General features: G+C 40.9%; 1 protein-coding gene across 1 annotated transcript in view; it reads left to right on the top strand.

The window, feature by feature from the left end:
* The window catches only part of ANO6 (anoctamin 6), a 76,764-nt gene extending 57,884 nt beyond the window's left edge, over positions 1-18,880 (top strand). The window contains exons 11-20 of the mRNA XM_075091896.1: positions 67-212; positions 1,672-1,749; positions 3,262-3,487; positions 4,357-4,526; positions 5,093-5,190; positions 8,108-8,238; positions 9,037-9,242; positions 15,271-15,464; positions 15,932-16,037; positions 16,958-18,880. Of these exons, the coding sequence (XP_074947997.1) occupies positions 67-212; positions 1,672-1,749; positions 3,262-3,487; positions 4,357-4,526; positions 5,093-5,190; positions 8,108-8,238; positions 9,037-9,242; positions 15,271-15,464; positions 15,932-16,037; positions 16,958-17,164 (1,562 nt within the window). The 3' untranslated portion in view covers positions 17,165-18,880. The remainder of the gene's footprint in view (positions 1-66; positions 213-1,671; positions 1,750-3,261; positions 3,488-4,356; positions 4,527-5,092; positions 5,191-8,107; positions 8,239-9,036; positions 9,243-15,270; positions 15,465-15,931; positions 16,038-16,957) is intronic.
* The last annotated feature ends 1,354 nt before the right edge of the window (positions 18,881-20,234 follow it).

Raw genomic sequence — 20,234 nt, 5'->3', positions numbered from 1 at the left:
GCCCAGCGGGTCAAGCAGTGTACAACACTCACGTGGTATTGCTCACTTTGTTTGTCTTCTGGATAGTTACTTTGTTTTTGGAGTTTTGGAAGCGACGGCAGGCTGAACTGGAGTATGAATGGGACACAGTTGAGTACTTAGAGCAAGAAGAACAAGTTCGTCCGGAATACGAAGCTCGGTGCACTCATGTAGTAATGAATGAAATCACACAGGTAAGGAATATTTTGGTAACTGGTGATGGCTACTGCAATAGACATGTTTTGAGAAGACACTATGAAAATGGTGAATCTAGACTGGAGCTGTATAAATCAGCAGTGATTCAAGATGAGTTGATAAGCTGGTTTGAATATAGTGAACTTATAAAGTACAGATGTGTGGGAGGGAATTTATACCTAACTGTAGGCACCTTAAAGTAGTTGCCCATTTGAGGAGCTTGCACTGCTGAGGTTCCTGTGTCATAAATAAACAGAAGTAGGCATCGTCTCCAGCTTAGAAGACTAAGTCTACTTTATTAAATCTCCCAAGAAATGATTCAGGGCTGCTGCCAGAGGCCAAAATCAGAGAGCATTTGCTATCTTTGCCTAAGAATGCATCAGGAAAAAGGGGTGAAATAGAGGGAAAGATGTTGCATTATATATCATGCCAAGACTGTTTTTTTAACCAGAGATGTTTCTGTTTGAAACATGTATAAATAGGTACTGTTGCTAAGTGCATGTGGGTTCAATTACGATTAATAACAGCAAACTCACAAGGACAAGGATAATCCTCATTTCAATGAAATAGGATTCATATTTATGAGGGTCTTAGTTTAGATCTCTATTTATTATACATTTTGAGTAGCTTCAGCTTCCGAAGCTCACTCCAGCTCAGCTTCACTTTTTACTGTTCTCTGTCAATATATTACCCTGACGTTTATCTGATCATTTGCATTGCATTCACATTCCATCCACATTATACTAATGTTTATTAGAGGGCACTTGGAAAGTTTCAAAATTAACTGCCAGAGTTGGAACTATACTATATAGATCTTTTTATATCTCATACTACACAAAACCTGGTTCTTTTTAAAAGCTTATAAACCTGTGCCACCTTTAATGTATAAAGTCATAGCTAGAAAGTTCAAAGAGTGAAGAATATGCTAAAACATAATGATTTAGACTCTCAGAGATCCTATAAAGACTCGGTGAATTTTCACACCACCACACTGAAGTAGGCATTTTCCTTGGGAAACCCATCCCATTGTTTCAATGGGATAAACTGAGAAATACAGAGGTCAAGGACCAAAATTTTAGTGCCTGCTAATTTTAGCCAATGAGGTTTGGAAGCTAATGACCTTGGATGCTATAATCAGCCAAGAAGGATGGGTGCGTTGAAAAGGACTATGCACCCTGTCATAGCTGAAGTCAGTAAGAGCTGAGGACACTCAGCCTCTATGAAAGTCATTTTTGTCTTACAATGGGCAGCCAAAAAAAAGGCACACGTAATCAGGCAAGGCTTTTGAAATCATGAATAAATGTGAGTTTCCAGGACAACAAAGCAGGAAAGGAAACAAAACCAGAGACTCCTTTCCTTTTTTCTGCCTTCAATATCATGAAGGGTTTAAGTGCAGCATCCAGAAAATATGAAGAAAAGATTGGGTGCATCCTTAATCTGTTTCTAAATCTTTTACAGCAAGAAGAACATGTGCCATACACTGCCTGTGGGAAGTGCATACGGATGACTTTCTGTACAAGTGCAGTCTTCTTCTGGGTAAAGTTGTCCTCTTATTCTTTCACCTCATGAATTCACTTGTCTAGTAAATGTCTAAAACAAGATCCTCATGAGCTCAACATAAGGTAACAAAGGAACAGGTTCAGTTGGATTTCCATCTGATGCATAAACCAAGCCATAAGGTATGGACCCGTATGGAGAAGGTAACTGTAGTCACTGAATACTCATTAGCGTACAGTCGGTACAATACGTGCCAAAATATCCTGCAGGTGTAGCTTATGAGTTATGCTTGTGAACGTGGTCCACTGGTTTTTCCCTAATTATTTTAAGACAAATGTCTTTGCTTTTGGGGAGGAGAAAGGAAACACTATAGTTTATATGCTCTCCCCCCTGCCAGGTTCTATCCTACTTGTTCCAGCCATTTGCTTCCATACCATGTCTCCCAGTCCTGGGCCTCTTTCAGGTTTTTCGTTTCACTTAACAGAGCAAAGCTGGGCGCTCTCTAATCTTCCAGAGCAGCTGCTTTAATTACAGCTAAAACTTTAAAGTAGTCCAGTCAGCCATGAAACAATATGTAACATCGTGAGCATGCCCAGAGAGGTTGCCTTGAAAAGCTCAGTGTTTTAGCATGCTGTGCGACCTCCTTGCCTGTAGCACAAAAAGCAGCTGGAAAAGACCTCATCCTAGGTAACAGCAGACAGATAGGAGAAAGAGTGGTGGCTGGCAGCCCAGGAGAACCTCAACATTAACACGTCTGAAACACAAAGGAGAGAATACTGGCTTGCTGTTGGATTTAAATAGGCAGGACTTCAGGTTGAAGGGAAGAGATTTGGTCTGGATTTGTCATTTGTGTTACTGCACTCTCTTATGTGCAGTGAGCGGGGAGGTAGGTGGATTAATGGCAGTTTGCAGAGGTAGTGAAAGAAAGATTCACAGCTCTATGGACCTCGATCTGAATAATAACTAGAGAACTAGCAAGAAATAAAAGCAGGAGGAGAAGCAGAAAGAGAGGAGATGGCAAGCAAGATGGGGGTGCATCGATCATTATTACAACCCCTGCAGATTACATGACTTGGCTTAAAATTTGCCTATTCCTTTGAGGGGTCCGTAGTCTGTAATACTATCATGTGAAAGATAAGGTACAGCCCCCTCCATAATCAGTGCAGACCTGCTAGTACATTTGCATCCTGCAAATTGCCCTGAGTCAACAGAGGGAGATTTCTTCCATCACATGCCTCAGGGCGCAAGATTTGATTACACATCTCATTATCCTCACTCACATTGGTACAAACTTTGTTATTAGTCATAAACCAGACCATCTCTTTTCTTTCCTGCAGATTGACTATGCTGCATGAAAAAAATGGCTTCTTTTATGGGTTCTAAATTTATTGCCCTCTATCTTATTTGAGCATCCTCTTGCACTCATCTTACACGATGGAATGACAGGCACACAATCAGTTTCCTTTTGCCTATTGTAAAAAGTATTTCAAACTCACTTTTTCCCAAAGCCAGTGGTTCAATATTAACATCTTTCTTGTGTTCCTTTGGCAGATTCTTTTGATTATTGCTTCAGTTATTGGAATCATTGTCTACAGGCTCTCGGTTTTCCTGGTGTTTTCTTCCACATTGTCACAGCACGTTAATGGAACAGAGGCGATCCGCAAGTACCTGACTCCGCAGACAGCCACTTCAGTAACTGCTTCACTCATCAGCTTTATAGTCATTATGGTTCTCAATGTCATCTATGAAAAAGTGGCCATCCTGATTACTGACTTCGGTATGCCGCTGCTGTACCTCAGATAGAAACTTGCGGTAAAATAGCAAGGAAAAATAGAATGTATATGCATAATAAGAACTCTAATAAATGAACACCTGTGCCACATATTTCAAAATTTTACCACCAAATCACACAGTACCATCGAGAAATTTTCAAATACAGATCTTCTCAATATCAAAGGAATATGATATTCAGCTCTTTGCCTGAAAACTTGTACAGCCAGCATGAAACATCAATTGTTTACAGTTTTGTGCTTGTGAAACAGACAAAGCAAATAAAATTACTACAATAACCAAGCTTTATGAAAACAGTTCAGTAATGCATAACACATTCAATTACATTAGCTTTTGTTTATGGGGAGAATAGCTATTTTCTTGTAAATAAATGAAATAAGGTCACTGTTCCAAAGCTAGATACCATTCCCATGTTATTAAATAGATAAACAGTCACAAATATTATTATTCTTTATATCCAGGCCATCAACATTAAAGTAGCTATTTTACTTCAGATGTGTGAAGTAGCGCCGTGTTTTAATATACTGTTTCATCAGTTCAAAGTGTTACATTTGCATCTTTCATGAGTGTGCTGGATTTGGGTAAGGTTTTTTTTCGCTGAGTTATTGGAATTTTTGCTTGTTCTTTTTCTTTATTGTCAGGGAACAAGTTCTTTCCTTTCTATAACACATAGAGTTTTAGAATTAACATAATGGTTACAGTATACATGGAGATTATGTACAATCTAATTCATAATGTTCTCAGTCTTATTAAGGAATACGAGACATACACATACTTTTCCAGCTGAGGCTCTAAAGCAGCTTGTAGGTTACTTGTAGGTGGTCTTTCTTTTTCATTTTTTTTTTTTAATTGCAGAGCTTCCAAGGACACAGACTGAATATGAAAACAGTCTGACCACAAAGATGTTCTTGTTCCAGTTTGTCAACTACTATTCTTCATGCTTCTACATAGCCTTCTTTAAGGGTAAATTTGTAGGTTACCCTGGAAATCCAGTTTATTGGCTAGGAAAGTATCGCAATGAAGAGGTAAGGATGTATGACGGTGTGTGTTTTTAAACAGCAGGAGCCAGTAGTCCAGGTATTCTGCTGCAGTTAGGCGTGTATAACATAGTTGTACATATTTAACATGAGGGTTCAAAAGTGACTGCCTCCCAAGCCAATTGCCTCCTTAGTAACCCCTAGCATAAATGAATATGTCACAAGACCAGCTGGGCTTAGAAATGTATTACGCATACCAGACAAGGTTATTTCCCATGGTTCAACAACCCATGGATCAGCACAAAGAGGAAGGGGAGAACATCAGTAGAAGCATTTCTGTTCTGCTGCGTGACCCTCGCCTGGTGACAGCACAGTACAGAGCTGCATGACCTCACCTGGTGTTTCACTCCTTCACTAGTGTCCTGTCAACCCACCACCTATGACCATATGTGGCTTTTGCATATATTACTGGAAAGGTTTGCTTAAACAGTCTTCTTGGATTGCTTTAAGAAATGTTATCATAATAAAACAGGAATGCGTTACTTTAAATGCTTAATTCATTCCTGAAAATTTACCCAACTTCAAAAATTTTTCATGTATCTCCCAACCTTCAGTGTGATCCAGGCGGATGTCTCCTTGAACTCACTACTCAGCTTGCCATCATAGTAGGAGGTAAAGCAATCTGGAACAACATTCAAGAAGTGCTTCTTCCGTAAGTTCAAATTATTAAGTAATCTGCTCTTTCATATTTGAAACATACTGCTTTTGCTTGATATGTTCAGGCATTTGGTCACTGAATTTGGTAGGCATGTATTGTATTCTAAAAGAATAAGTATAGTCTTTTGGGGTCTTTTTAGACAGTTTGGATATTTTCAGTCCGGTAGCTCTGAGCTCCTGTCCTTGTCATTCTGACTGATTCTAGTTCTAATCACAAATGCTTCCTTCCTCTGCAAATCAGAGTCAATGTGTTTCAGGTTGGATACTTAAAACTGAGGCTTAGAAGCTCTGAAAATATTAAACTAAATACTGTTGCTTGATATTGAGTGGAATGATTTGTTGTTATACACTGGGCTTTTAAAAATCATGCATAAGTTACTAATTTAAATTGTTTAGTTTTAGAGTCATATTTGACATTCATAGTGCCTGTATGTTCTCTTTCAGTGGGGCAGATCTCTGGAAAGTCATGTTCTAATGTAAACAATAAGCAAAGAGCTAACCATGAATGCCCTCCATTTAATTTGGGTTAAGATACTATCCAGGACTCTGTTCCTTCTCCCAGGACTTGTTCTTTATTTTATGCTGCTCAGTGGCTGTTGCGTTGCTTGGAGTAGGGAACTCCCAGTTTGCTCATGCCCTCTTGAATGCCATAAGCACCAGCTCACAGCAATGTATTCCCTCTGGCCGTGGTTCTTCCAAGCCCATGAACTGTGCTCCCCTGCTGCATGTTGACCCTGAAGTGGGTGTCATAAATACTGTGTAGGGTTGAGGCTAGGGTGCTCTGCCGAGATACAGTTCCTCCAGACCGCAATGATCCGTATATGCTGCTGGTTGCAGGTCTACAGACCCATCCTTCTTTTCACCATCTTCTTTCACCTGGGGAAGGGTCCCTAGACTGAGCATGCCTGCAGATGTCAGTTCCAGCCATAGACAACTGACTCCCCCTTCTGTGTACAGCAAATATATTAATCTGACCAGAACTTTTAATTCACTTCCCAGGGTGACAAGTAACATTTAGGTGTTGAAATGCTGGGTATCACTTCTGGATCTGGTTTTTAACTGCTCTCTCATTCCTCAAGTATAAAGAGAATAATTTTGGTTTTTTCTCTGTTAATAGACATTCGACCCCACACCCCTTTTTTTAATATGGTTCTTTGCTGAAAATGGCTACAGCCAATTTATCAGTTTTCTTAAATGCTCATGCAAGCCTTTCAGATGACATCAACCTCACCTCGATCCCTGGGAAGGTGAAGGAGCAGCTAATCCTAGAAGCCATTTCCAGGCCCATGAGGGACAAGAAAGTCAACAGGAGTAGTCAGCGTGGATTCATCATGGGGGAGTCATGGTTGACCAACCTGCTAACCTTCTGTGGGGAAATGACTGGATCAGTAGATGAGGGGAGAGGGGAGAGCAGTGGATATTGTCTAACTCGACTTCAGTAAGGCTGTCGACACTGTCTTCCACAAAAGTCTCATAGAGAAGCTGTTGAAGTATGGGTTGGATGAGCAGACAGTGAGGTGGACTGTAAACTGGCTGAATGGCCAGGCCCAGAGGGTGGTGATCAGCAGTATGAAGTCTGGTTGGAGGCTAGTCACTAGTGGTGTGCCCCAGGGATCAGTACTGGGTCCTGTCCTGTTTAACATCTTCATTAATGATCTGGGTGTGGGAAGAGTGCAGCCTCAGCAAGTTTGCTGATGATACCAAACTGATAAGTCAGAGGGTTGTGCTACCACCCAGAGGGACCTTGGCAGGCTGGACAAATGGGCTGATAAGAACCTCACAGAATTCAGCAAGGGGAATTGCAAAGTCCTGTGCCTGGGGAAGAACAACCCCATGCACCAGTATATGCTGGGGGCCACCCAGCTAGAAAGCAACTTGGCAGAAAAGGGCCTGGGTATCCTGGTGGACACCAAGTTCAACATGAGCCATCAAAGTGTCCCTGCAGCAAAGAAGGCTAATGCATCCGAGCATTCCTCAGCTGCATTAGGAGGAGTATTGCCAGCAGGTTGAGGGAGGTGATCCTTCCCCTCTAGTCAGCCCTGGGGAGGCCACACCTGGACTGCTGTATCCAGTTCTGGCCCCCCCAGTACAAGAGAGACATGGTCACACTGAATAAAGTCCAGCAAAGAGCCACAAGGATGATTAAGGTACTAGAGCACCACACATATTAAGAGAGGCTGAGAGAGCTGGGGCTGTTCAGCCTGGAGAAGAGAAGGCTCAGGGGGATCTCATCAATGTGTACAAATACCTGAAGGGTGAGAAGAAAGAAGGAGCCAGACTAATCTCAGTGACTAATGCCCAGTGACAGGACCAGCGGCACTGAGCACAAACTGAAGCACAGGAGGTTCCCTCTGAACATCAGGAAACACCTTTTTACAGTGAGGGTGACCAAGCACTGGCAGAAATTGCCCAGGGAGGCTGTGGAGTCTCCATCCTTGGAGATATTCAAAAGCCAACTGGACACAATCCTGGGCAACCGGCTGTAGGTGTCCCTGTTTGAGCAGGGGTGTTGGACCAGATGACCTCCAGAGGTGCCTTCCAACCTCAACCATTCTAGGATTTGATGAATTTTGTGATCAGAAGGAATTAATCTGTCTAACCACAGGGCTACATTTAACTTGGGTTTTTGTTACCCTGAATTTTATGTGGTCATTCACCTGTACAACATAAGTATAAATCACTATGATTCTGATATATTTCCCTTTTAAACTCTTATTTATGGTTGTAAATAACTGCTTTCAGGATAAGGCAACAGAAGATTATACTCACGTTTGCAGGAAGTTTTCAGTAATTCAAGAATAACTAAATCTGCTGTTCAAAGCTCTAACAGCACAAATGTGAATTTTTTCCATTTACTGGACTTCTTAGGTTATTTTACCAATGTTAGTGGTCTTTTTCTCCCTGTCTGATAGTTGGGTTAAGAATCTAATCGGAAGACACTGCGCAGCTGCTAGATCAGAAAAAGTTGTTCCACGCTGGGAACAGGACTACCACCTGCAGCCCATTGGAAAACTTGGACTGTTTTATGAGTATCTTGAAATGGGTAAGTGGCAGTTTAGTTTGGATTTGGGATCCCTGCTGGATACAAACATGCTTTAAAGAAAATCTTCATACAAGCAATGCTTAATAAGTTGATAGAGGAGAAATGAATGTTTTCCAAGGCAAGTTTTGATGAGCCATTATAGATAGTTTTGCAAGCTTTTATTAAGCACCCTCACCTCAATCCAATTTATAACTAGGAAGCAGCATGTGGTTATACAGGGAGGACAACTGCTGCTTCTTTGCCCTGTCCTCTGAGAAATGCATCCAGAAGGCAGACCCCTGCCATGTTCTGGTGTTGGATGGCAGAGCCCTGCGTCAGACTGCTCTGACGGAGATCTGCAGTCACTAGTACTTGGTGCTGGTCTCTTGGGACCTGGCATATCTCCGGTTTGTTGCCACCATCCATTCTGTCACAGCATTGCCAGCGTACTTGTGGCAGCACCCAGACACCAATAACATGGTTGTCAGTTCAGGCTTTCCGGTACAGCACCGATACAGGTAGTCATTAGATTTCCAAGTCTTCGTGATGAAGACATAAGAAGGAAAAGGATGTTTAAATACCCTGAATAGTTCCTTTTCATGTACTGTGACTGGTAACATTTTTCTGTCCCTCCACCTAGCAGGTGTTTTCAGTATTGTTGTGCTCTTATCTTTCCATGCATAAGATTTGCTAGGAACTCAGCTACTCTTTCTTGTCTCTCTCTCCCACAGTTGGAGCATATAAAGTATGTGTGCTAATATATGCTTATCTCCAGTAAGTGAAAGCTTCATCCATGTATGTAACCTCTCCCTTTGACAGTTATACAGTTTGGCTTTGTCACTCTGTTTGTGGCATCGTTCCCCCTCGCTCCTCTTCTGGCTCTTATTAACAACATGTTGGAAATCCGGTTGGATGCATGGAAGCTGACGACCCAGTTCAGGCGCATGGTTCCACAGAAGGCACAGGACATTGGTGCCTGGCAGCCCATCATGCAAGGCATAGCCATTCTGGCAGTGATCACCAACGTAAGTACTGGGCCAGCAACTGCGAAGGGGAAAATGCCTTCGCTGCAGGTGTTACATCCGAACATGGGAATGCCACATGTGGCAATGAAGCACTTCAATGATCCTAAATGAATTATGAGCATCACTCATAGCCTCTATTAAGTTCTTACTTACTTTCCAGATGTTTTGGCAACAGAATATGGCTACTGTCTAAAATATTATATATAAAGAAAAAGGAATTTTATTTAGAGTTGCTAGAGTCTTCAGAAAAAATCTGTTACATATGAGGACTATCCTTCCATGTGAAGCACATCTTTCCCAAAACTGTAGCATGTAGTACAGAAATCTTTCCGGACAGTTTACAGCTAAATGCATGAATTTTGAAAAAAATTAGGTTGCAGCTTAGCTAAGTTGTGACTGATTGTTGCTTCTAATTGTTACAATTCTTGTGGTCATGCCTATGTATTTGAATTTGGCCTTAAGCAATTTTTCACTTAAAACAGAAATTCAGCTTCTTTCTTGTGTACTCTAAAAATATAATGTGTACTCAAAATTGCAGCACTTACCTTTTGAGATCAGAATGAATTTTGCTGAGAATTTGCAAATTAATCTGTTTTTCAGTTGGATTTAAAATTAATTTTAAAAGAGTTTCTTTAAAACATTTAGAAGAACTTTTTTTTTCCTCATTAATATACTCCTAGCAATGAAATTCAGACCTTTCGAATTTCCTATATCATTAATTCACCATGGTCTTATACATAGGCTGCATTGTGGGGAGAAAAATAATCCATTGGACTTTATTACTGTGAATTATTTGATTGCTTATTCTTAAACAGTAGCTTTTATGTATTATCTTTCAAAAAAAAATCCCACTGCTGGCCTTTCTCAAAAGAGCAGTGACCACTGGTTTCCTCTGCGGGGACAGTAACACCACAGACTCTCCATGGTTAATAGCCTTTTTCAACAAGCTCACCATTTTCGACTGTTATCAGTGAGATCAGAGATTCTTTCTGACACACTTAAAGGTAGTCACTTCCCCAAGGACCTCATCCTTGCAGTAACGGTACCTTATTGCACTCAGAACGAGTTTCTGCAGAAAGCAGTTGAGTCTGAAAACAAGAGTTCATCTTAGTCCAAGCTTTCACAGGAGGCTCTGCCTGTTTGGAGAATGGTGGACTTTGGGTAAGAGAAGGGAGACAGAGCTGAGCACTCTACCATAGATGCTAACCTAATAGTTAGGGGACTTATTTCAAGTAAAAGAGCAATTCAAATTTAAATAAGGGCATGAACTTATTTTCCTGTGTCTTGGGCACCTTCTCTAGCCATTAGGTGCTTGGCTGGTCTGTCTGGGGTCTCAATCCCAGGGGTTCTGCTTTTCAGAAATAATGGGACAGGTATGTGTATCTTCTCTTCCCACACCCAGATGAGTGTCCCTGCATATCACACTCTCTTTTTCCCCCCCCACTTTTAAAAGTCTTCATTTTGCTCCTGGAAAGATGAGGCTATTTTTGAATAATGGGAAGATGAGTTTCCATGACCTGACTGCCTACTGGCTTATCATCTTCTCAGTAGCCTGTTTTCATTATAGAAATAGGATTCCAGGGTGGATTTCAGTGATTAGGAAAATTTTATATGTCAACCTCAATTACCAGATGTATTTTCAAGTATTTTAAGGTCTCCCAAAATGGCCATTATTTTTCAGAACTTTATTTCACACTATAGCAATCCAACAGGTATGGTAAACATAGCTTGGATGTAGAGAGGAGACTCAGGAGTACGTAAGGGCAGAGAATTACGTACAGAGAAATGTCAGAAGAAAAAAGGGAACTTGAAGATGGAAAATTTGCAAGACAATCTGGGAGACAGACAATGAGCTAGAGCATATGCTCCAGCTGTTTTGCACTGCTCTGCTGAGGCAAGCCAAACACAAATCCAGCTGTTCCACGGGCATGTGAAACATCCAAGGCCTAGTAGTAAATCTGATGTTAAAATTTAAAAAAGAAATTATGCAACCTTGGTAATACACGTTCAGGCTGTTAGAAATGTTAGGTGGCACCAGAGATACTTCAAGACTCTCTTGTTTCAGTGCCTGTGTAAAAAAATTGTTAAGAATAACTCTCCCAGATAATTATGGAGGCAGTGCAAATTCCCAGATGAAGCATTGCTATATCACAGTAGAGTTAACCTCACTGGTGCATCAATATCCTTTTCTGAACTATGCTGCTACAAAACTTATAAAATAAAAGGCATAGAAGTTTCTGGTGCCCTGGAAGAAAAAAGAAATATGTTATGGTATTGGACAAGCTAACAGTCAATCCAGCTGGGTCTGGTAATACCACTAGGAAATAAAAAGTTGGATATACATTTAAGATTACTTTAAAATATGGTTACGAGTACCTTAGCAATAGTCCTTCTGATATTCAGGGCGGAGTTAAAGTGGCTTTGGTGACCTTGCAGTGACTCAGATTCATGTAGGCTTCTGTTAGGAATATATTTATTCCCTGATAATTCCCTGATTCTGCAGAAAAATGACCCTGCAATTGTTTTAGGTGTCTATGGCTGTCCATTCACAACCCACCTGAGGCTAACTGGAGCTTTGCAACATTTTTTCACTCCGAATTCCTCCTTATGTGCTATACTCTTCAAGGCATTGCTGAAAACATGGAGTCCTCAATGTGCAAAAGTATATTGACAGCTTGGTTTTACTCTCTGTCCTCCTTGACAGGCACTCAATCCCAATGTTCATATGACTGTTAACTGCAGGCATGTTTCTTTCAGAGTCATCCTTTCTGAAGGTCTCACGTGTTAGGTAGAGTCAATGTCAGTGTGAATGTAGTGCATTTGCCACTGTCGTTGGTGGGGCTATTAGCATGTGAGGAGCACAGCACCAGAGACTGTCATGTTCAAAAGGCCCTGCTGCAGGTGTTGAAAGGACCTTGAAGAGATCAGTATTTCTTGCTAATGAAGTGTGGGCTATAAAGCCATATACTAGGTCAAATGCTAGAAGCTGTTTTCTTCCTTTAAGTATGTTTTTTTTTCTTGTTTGACATCGAGGACCTAATACAGGCCGTCAGTCTTCATTTATCATCCCTTCCTTGATTTTTCTTTAGTACACAGAAACTGTTTCTTCTTTTCCATGTGACTTGTTACAGATGATTAGACTTCGGTAGTGTATCATCTTCTCCTTCATGCATTACCTTTGGAACACCTGCTAGTAGCTTGCAAGCAACTTTTGCACAAAACCACCAGTTTTGCAACTTACCGCTCAGGCACTGGGCTTGTTGCGTGATACCAAAGCATCTGTCGTTGATTTGAAGACTGATTTTAATTAGTTATGGTATAAATGGAAATCTGTGTGCAGTAAAGCTTGGGAAGCAGAGAATGTGCTGTTTGTTTGTAGTTCTCCAGTGCAACTCTGAAACGCAGCCCATAACTCAGGAGGAAAAAGGCTTTTACCTTGAGAGGATGCCGTAGGAATAGGTTTCGCATTATCTGTCCTTGCAGCTCTCTGGAGCACATCTGGAGATCATTCCAAGAGAGGGAGGAGAGTGGGACAGGGTTCGGATTTAGGATGATGAGAGACCAGGGGCCGTGCGAAAAAATTCAGTAAGAGCAAATATTAAGTTGTGTAAAGACTGTATTCCAGCATCTTTCTAAATGATACACAGAAGGACCATCAAACTTGTTTGGTCCAAAGGGAGAAGGGATTTTTTTTTTTGCCTTACTGTTCGGTTGCTATTAGTGCATTTATGGTCTGCCTGGATGAGCTAATGAACAGAAAGAAATTATATTTAACTAAAACTTTATGTGCTTGTACTTGAGTTAAAAACAGAGTAATTTAGGTGTGAGGTCTTCTCCCTGCAACTGTAAGACACAGTAATATATATTTCTTGTCAGCCAAAACCACCTACTCTGCGTGTAAATATAAACAACACATAATTTTAACTTCATTGCACACTGGCATGTAATGCTTAAAAACAGGTTTTAAAAGTGCATGCCAACTACATTTGATTTAAGCCAGAGTACTGTACAAAAAAAAAAATCTTATCCTTGAAAACTTTGAACAAGTTTATTTTAGTCTTAGGATGCCTCCCTTTTCTTATCAACCAAATTAACTTTCTTTCAGCTGAACTAAATTGTAACAATATTCTGAAGAATCAAAGATAGATTTTGGACCACAGTCTCAATCTCAAGTATTTTTTTTTCCGCAACTGTTGTTTTAACTAGAGTTTAGCTTCTCAGGTACTTCAAAGTACTTCTAAAGGTAAGACATTACAGTAGTGCCCAACATTTGGCAGTGGTGCTACTTGAGGTGGGGTGGGTCTTGCACCCTTTTCAGCTCCTTGTCCTTTCCCCTTCCTGTCTTTCACCCTTGTTCCTCTCTCTTGTTCTGTGCTGGCACCAGCACTTTGACAAGCATAGGATGAACCAGATCAAGGAGTGCATTTGGACAGGATTCCCCACCAGAGCAGTGCCCTGAGCAGATCTGCTGCACGGCTGTATGAATGCAAGAGTGAACTGCCAGAGGCAAGGGCAGGAGGGAGGGTGGTTGTTTTAGCTAGCACTGCCACCAAAGCGTTCTTTGAGGAACTGCGGAAGAGGTGTCTGCAGTTGTTTTTTATCTTTCTCCTCTCTCCCCTTCCCTTTTTTTTCAACTGTTACAAACACCTCCTCAGGTTAGGGCTGTCTTGTGGGGAATGTTGCATGAAGATGGACAATTTTTGCCCCATCTCATGAAAATAAGGAAATACAGACTGCATGAATTGCAGACTGGCATGAAGGGGAATAAAATACAGACATTAGCCAGCTCTTATGCTCTTCTGTTATCCACTACTGCTTAACTTTGCCCCTTCCTCTGTCCCACACCTTTCCTATGGCTTTTTTCTGCCCTTTTTATGCATTTCTGCCTAAGCTTCCCTTCCCTTCCCTTAGATCTCTACTTCACACCTTTTTCCTCAGTGTGTCTACCCTGGTTCCTTCCATCCATGTTGTCAAGTGTTTCTTTCCCCTGTGGTGGGACAAAAGACTTCTCTTTCAGCCCTGGAGTGCAGCTCGTCTCTCCTTCTTAGCTGCTGGGCACGAGAGATGCCTGTCGTCATGAATTGGCTGGGCAGCTTCTTGCTAGGTGCTCAGCTGCAGATCCTGCCAGTGGAAAGTCTTCCTCACAGGGAAGCCTTCTGCATTTGCAATAGCAGAGGAGGAGATTGGATTAAACATAGTTAGCCTGTCCTCCAGAGTGGGATGTTTTGGGAAGTTCATGAGTTTAGAAAAGACTTCCCACAACAAACCCACGGATCCTACCCAGTTTGTAAGTAGCAGACGGAGTAGGACAGGGACTCCCTAGGGACCTAGATAAAAACAAATGGTCACGTCATATGTAAAACGGCACTGTGCAGCTGCTGCTAAAAAAATTATCTTGGCATCAAGAGCAGTTTCCACATGTACTGACACCAAAACTTATGAGGCAACAACTGCCAAGATTAATTTGGGCTGGCTAGTACCTCAGAAAGAGTGGGATGTTTCTAGGGTCAGAGGTGAATCAGCTATATATATATAATTTATTTAATTCTTGTACTCAAACCTCAGGCTTCCTGGTGAAATTTAATTTTCTATTATTGAACGACTCTTCCATTGTTTCCATGAGTTTCATCAGGCAGGATTTCTTTAAGCATCTCATAAGTACATCTAATAGCAAGCACGTTTGCTGAGGGTTACCTCAGTGTACCTTAAGGTGAGTTTGGCTGCTGACCTCCACTGCGTGCTCATGAGGAAAAAAGTTCATTATGGTATAACTTTTTTTAGGTATCCAGCAGAGCTAACATAATTTAAAAACCATACAGAATGCACATTCCAGAAAGAGATTGTTTTATGCCCAAGAGTGACTACATGCTCATTTACAGAGGGAACCACTGACTGGAAAAGCACGTATTTTCTATTTTTAGCTCACACTGTAACTTTTGAGATACTAAGTACATGGCAAAGCCATACATATTAAGGCTTATTTCTTAAACGCTACTCTGCTTTTTTGTCTTCTTTTTCTGAAATGCAGGCTATGATAATTGCTTTTACATCTGACATGATTCCTCGTCTGGTTTATTACTGGTCCTTTTCAGTCCCTCCTTATGGGAGTCACAGCAGTCACACTATGAAAGGGTATATAAACAGTACACTTTCTATCTTCAATACATCAGACTTCAAGAGTGCAAGCAAGCCATTTTCCCCTTGGAACCAAACGACATGCAGGCAAGTGTCAAATAACAATTCTTTTCCGATGAGAAGAATAAATGTATTTTTTTAATATCTAGATCATCTAATTCAGTTAACAATATCCAGTAAGAATGTTAAAGCACAGTAAAAGCCAGAATATTTTGAATGGCAGAACTGAGTGGAAGTAATCACCCATAAGTTTGTGCTACTCAGAAAATACTTAACTTTATTTGGTTTTTCTCATAATTGATAGTCTTCAAAAAAAAAAAACACTTCAAATTTTTATAAGTAATTTTTAATACAGTAGGGGGAAATAAAAAAGGACATTTCAGCCAAATATAGCTTATTCTGCAGGTAAAAAGTTTACCCATTACTGTAGTTATGTGCAGCTAACTGTTCCTGGATGCATTAAACAGGGATATGTCTTGCTCCATCCTCTGGCCACAGTGCCTTACTGCAGAGATGCCTGAGACTAGTTCCTGACTTTCCTACATTGCTTTCAGATATCGGGATCTCCGCTACCCTCCTGGTCACCAGCACCAATATGAGCATAACATATACTACTGGCATGTCATTGCAGCCAAGCTGGCTTTCATCATTGTCATGGAGGTAAGTGTACGGGGGTTTGAGCGTTACTTATTTAAACTTCTCTTCACTCCATGCAGAAAATCCTTTGAAGACATTCTGTTCAGACACAGCTGTCAGCTGGCGATGTGTGCTAGCATGGGCAAGAGCTTGGGAGATGTAGATAAAGTGTAGCACTGTCAGAAAAAGACGTCTCTGAAGTCATGACATCAACACAGGATTGCCCCATGTGTTTGCAGTTTGTTTTCCCAAGAACTGTGAAATGACTTTAGTATCAGAAATAGAAGGGACAGTTAGCATCAAAAATATTTTTACATATACTTAGAGGAAGTTTGCGCGCTGCCTCATGAGTACGTATATAATACATGTACACTAGCAGAATGAAGTGTATAAAGACAGTCACTGCAGGAGGTCAGTCTCAAGATGAGCCTCAAAAAGCAATTGCTCCTTCTTGGTCTTACAAAAGATGGGAGTCGGTCCAAGATGAAGGGAGAGAAACGTTAGGTATTATTTAATTATAAAATGTACTTAGGGCCTGATCCAGGGGCTACTGAAGTCATCAGAAAGGTGCAACTGGTTAGGCCAGAGTTCCCATAGCAGAGAAAATTCTATTGCCCCAGAGTCATTTGAACAAACCTAAACCAATTTTAAAAGAAAATGTAACAAATATTTCCATGCAGGGGGTAAGCACTGGGTACCAGGGCTCCCCCAAGGCAGGCAGAGAAGTCCTTGTTAAAATCAGGATTAGGAAATCAGAAATTCTTGTTTATCAGACAATTATTCTATTCATTAGTCATGCCTACTTTTTAAAATACTGTTCCACTGTGATGGATACTGGTACAGAACCAGCTCAGAGTCTTAAGAGATAATGTGACATTTCATTTATAATAATAATAATGTCCTGTTCAGCCTGAATGACATTTTTTCATTTTCACCTTCCCCAGCATGTCATATACTTTGTGAAGTTTATTATTTCATACGTAATTCCGGATGTATCACAAAAGACCAAAAGCAAGGTCAAACGAGAGAAGTACCTGACACAGAAACTCTTGCATGAGAATGATCTCAAAGTTGTGAAAAAAACCATGGGGAAAATAGCCAACAAAATTATCAAAGGAGTAGACAGCACATTCTTCCCTAAAGCTGAATAAGTACTTTTTTGTGTGTGGTATAACAGTATTTAGCCAACTAATACTTGTCCAGATATTACCAATAGCTAATCAAACACTTTGGATTAATTTCCTATACGAAACATTGTTTCTTGCAACTGTAACCAGCTCATTTACCTGTTTCCCTTGGACAAATCCAACCACTGTGACCCAGATAAGAGTTACCAATTTTTTAAACAGCTTTAGTAGGACATATTTTTTAACACATGAAAATAAAAGTTATTCATCACTTTAAGATGATGCAGATTTATTCTCAAATACTCAAATAGAGTGCTTTCCATTTTATTTGGGCATTGGCTATTAGATCTCTTTTTTGATTTGAATAAAACCTTAAGAACAAGAATGATTTGTTGTAAGGATACCATCACATCTTCTGAAGGAGTTTTGATTACTTGCTAATGCAAACCCCACCTATAAAATGAAGAGGAAAAGCCAAAACACGAAGGAAAGAGAAGGAAAATACAACTAAAAATCATGTCATTAAGCCATTGGAATAGACATACTGAATGCTGTTGTGTGCTACACTGAATTAGCTATGCATACTGAGACTTAAATGGATAACAAGATATTTTGGTTAATCATGGACTTGGATCACAAGAAGCAGCAGGACTGTAAGCCCATCCTGTTCATCAATCTCTGTGTAAATAGGAGAATTGCCTTTGAAATCAATGCATACAAACTGACTTTACAGCACTCCAAGTGAGTAGAAAACTCAGGCATTTTATCTTTCCCCAGTCGATGTACTTTCATTAGTTCACTTGCCCATTCTGCTCCGAATGACCATAGCCTTGAAGGTCTCCTACCTGTAACAGCAATGAGTGTTAAAAGTCTTTTCACATACTAAATCAATATTTGTGGAGGGCTGTCTTTTGCATTTCTCCCACACCAGAGGCATCATGCTCTTCCCTGATAGATTTCAACACAGGAAGAATGTGCAGCTGGACCTGCTGTGATACAACTTTGCGTGATAAAGTGAATTCTGACAAGACCATGAATCTTTTGAAAGCGGAGGTCAGAATAAACCATTTAATAAGGCTTAACCGTGTTACAAAGCTTTAAGTAACTAGGAAAGATGTTAGAGGTGTGGATGCATGTGCCAGAGCCATCAGTCATCTTCAAATTAGGCAGATCTGCTTGGCTATTTTGGCTCCAGTTGCAAAGTGGGATTCAGGGAATTACAGATTAAACATGTATGTAGAGCTCCATTTTGCGTCTGCAGCAGTGATATTCCAGATTATTAAATTTATCAGTTTTAGTGGACCAATTTCTACAAATTCTGAAAACCAACATCTTGTTAAAGAAGCAAAAATATTCCTGTATTCTGTAAACTAGGTGATTACTGTTGTGTTTGTCATTTTGTACTCTTCTTAAATGTAAAAGATATGCAGAACTTTTAAGCAGATTATTCATATAGCTTTTTGCATATTAGGAAGTTCATTTGCAGAAACTAAGTAGCATGTGTAAGATGTATCTTATCCCATTAATAATCAGAAGGAATCAAATGTCTGAATTTTGTAGAAAAAGTTCCAAATACTTACTGCTGCGTACCTCAGGCCTATCCTTTGAAATGGCAACATTTAAACCAGAAGAGGTAGCACATGAAGGGAGTCCTTTCAGAAGTCATGATACCCCAGCTTTCACTCAGCAAGACTTTGCATGACTGCACAGAAGAACGTGAGAGGAAAGCTTGGTTCAAAAATCGAGGAAAGATGAAAGAAAGAAACAAAAAGGCTCCAGAGAACCACTTGCATTTCTGACACTGAAGGTCTGAAGCTTAGTCATTATAATGCCCAGAAAACTTTGTCCAGACATCATCACCTGAAGAAGAAAAGATGCAGGACAGAAAAACAAGGTAGACTGTAATGATAAATGACAGTCAACCAGAGCAGCAATGGAACCAGTGTTTCTTTGCACAGGGATTTCTACCCTTTGCCATTTATTTTGATTTTGTCAGAATCCTGACAAGTCTTTATTTACCAGGAAGCAAATATAAATTGGCAGATGGACAAACACTCAGAAGTTTCTAAACGAGACAGAATTTCTTATCAAAATCTATCCCCTCAACACGGCTTTGATCTTTTCACTGGATCTGGGCATCCTGGGCTGCATCAAAAGAAGAGTGACCAACGGGTCGCAGGAGGTGATTCAGCTTCTCTACTCCGCTCTGGTGAGACCCCCACCTGGAGGGCTGCATCTAGCTCTGGAGCCCTCAACAAGGGAAGGACATGGGCCTGTTGGAGGGGGTCCAGAGAAGAGCCACAAAAATGTTCTGAGGGCTGGAGCACCTCTCCTGTGAGGACAGGCTGAGAGAGTTGGGGGCTGTTCAGCCTGGAGAAGAGAAGGCTGTGGGGAGACCTTATTGAGGCCTTTCAGTGCTTAAAGCGGGACAACAGGAAGGATGGGGGAAATCTCTTTAGCAAGGCCTGTAGTGACAGGACAAGGGGTGATGGTTTTAAACAAAAGGAGGGTGGGTAGATTTAGACTGGATGTAAGGAAAAAATTTTTTACAATGAGGGTGGTGAAACACTGGACCAGGTTGCCCAGAGCGGTGGCAGATGCCCCATCCCTGGAAACATTCAAGGTCAGGTTGGACGGGGCTCTGAGCAACCTGGTCTAGTTGAAGATGTCCCTGCTCATTCCAGGGGGGTTGGACTAGATGACCTCTAAAGGTCTCTTCTAACCCATAACATTCTATGATTCTATGATCACAGGATGAATGGTGTTGGAAAGGACTTCTGGAGGTCACCCGATCCAACACCCCTGCTTAGGCAAGGCCACCAAGAGCAGGCTGCCCAGGATCATGTCCAGATGGCTTTTCAGTATCTCCAAGGATGGAGACTCCATGACCTCCCTGGGCAACTTGTGCCAGTGCTCTGTCACCCTCACAGTGAAGTGTTTCTTGATGTTCACAGGGAACCTCCTGTGCTTAAGTTTGTGCCCGTTGCCTCTGGTCCTGTCACTGCATAGTATACCAAACTCCTGTTTAAAACAGGCTTTTGACAAAAAAAACTTTTCATGGAACGATTTTAGGGAAGTACTCAGGATTTTGCTG

This window comes from Phalacrocorax aristotelis, chromosome 1 (genome assembly GCF_949628215.1).
Source record: "Phalacrocorax aristotelis chromosome 1, bGulAri2.1, whole genome shotgun sequence".
NCBI classification, from domain to species: Eukaryota; Metazoa; Chordata; class Aves; order Suliformes; family Phalacrocoracidae; genus Phalacrocorax; species Phalacrocorax aristotelis.
This window is presented reverse-complemented; position numbering and strand designations above follow the sequence as displayed.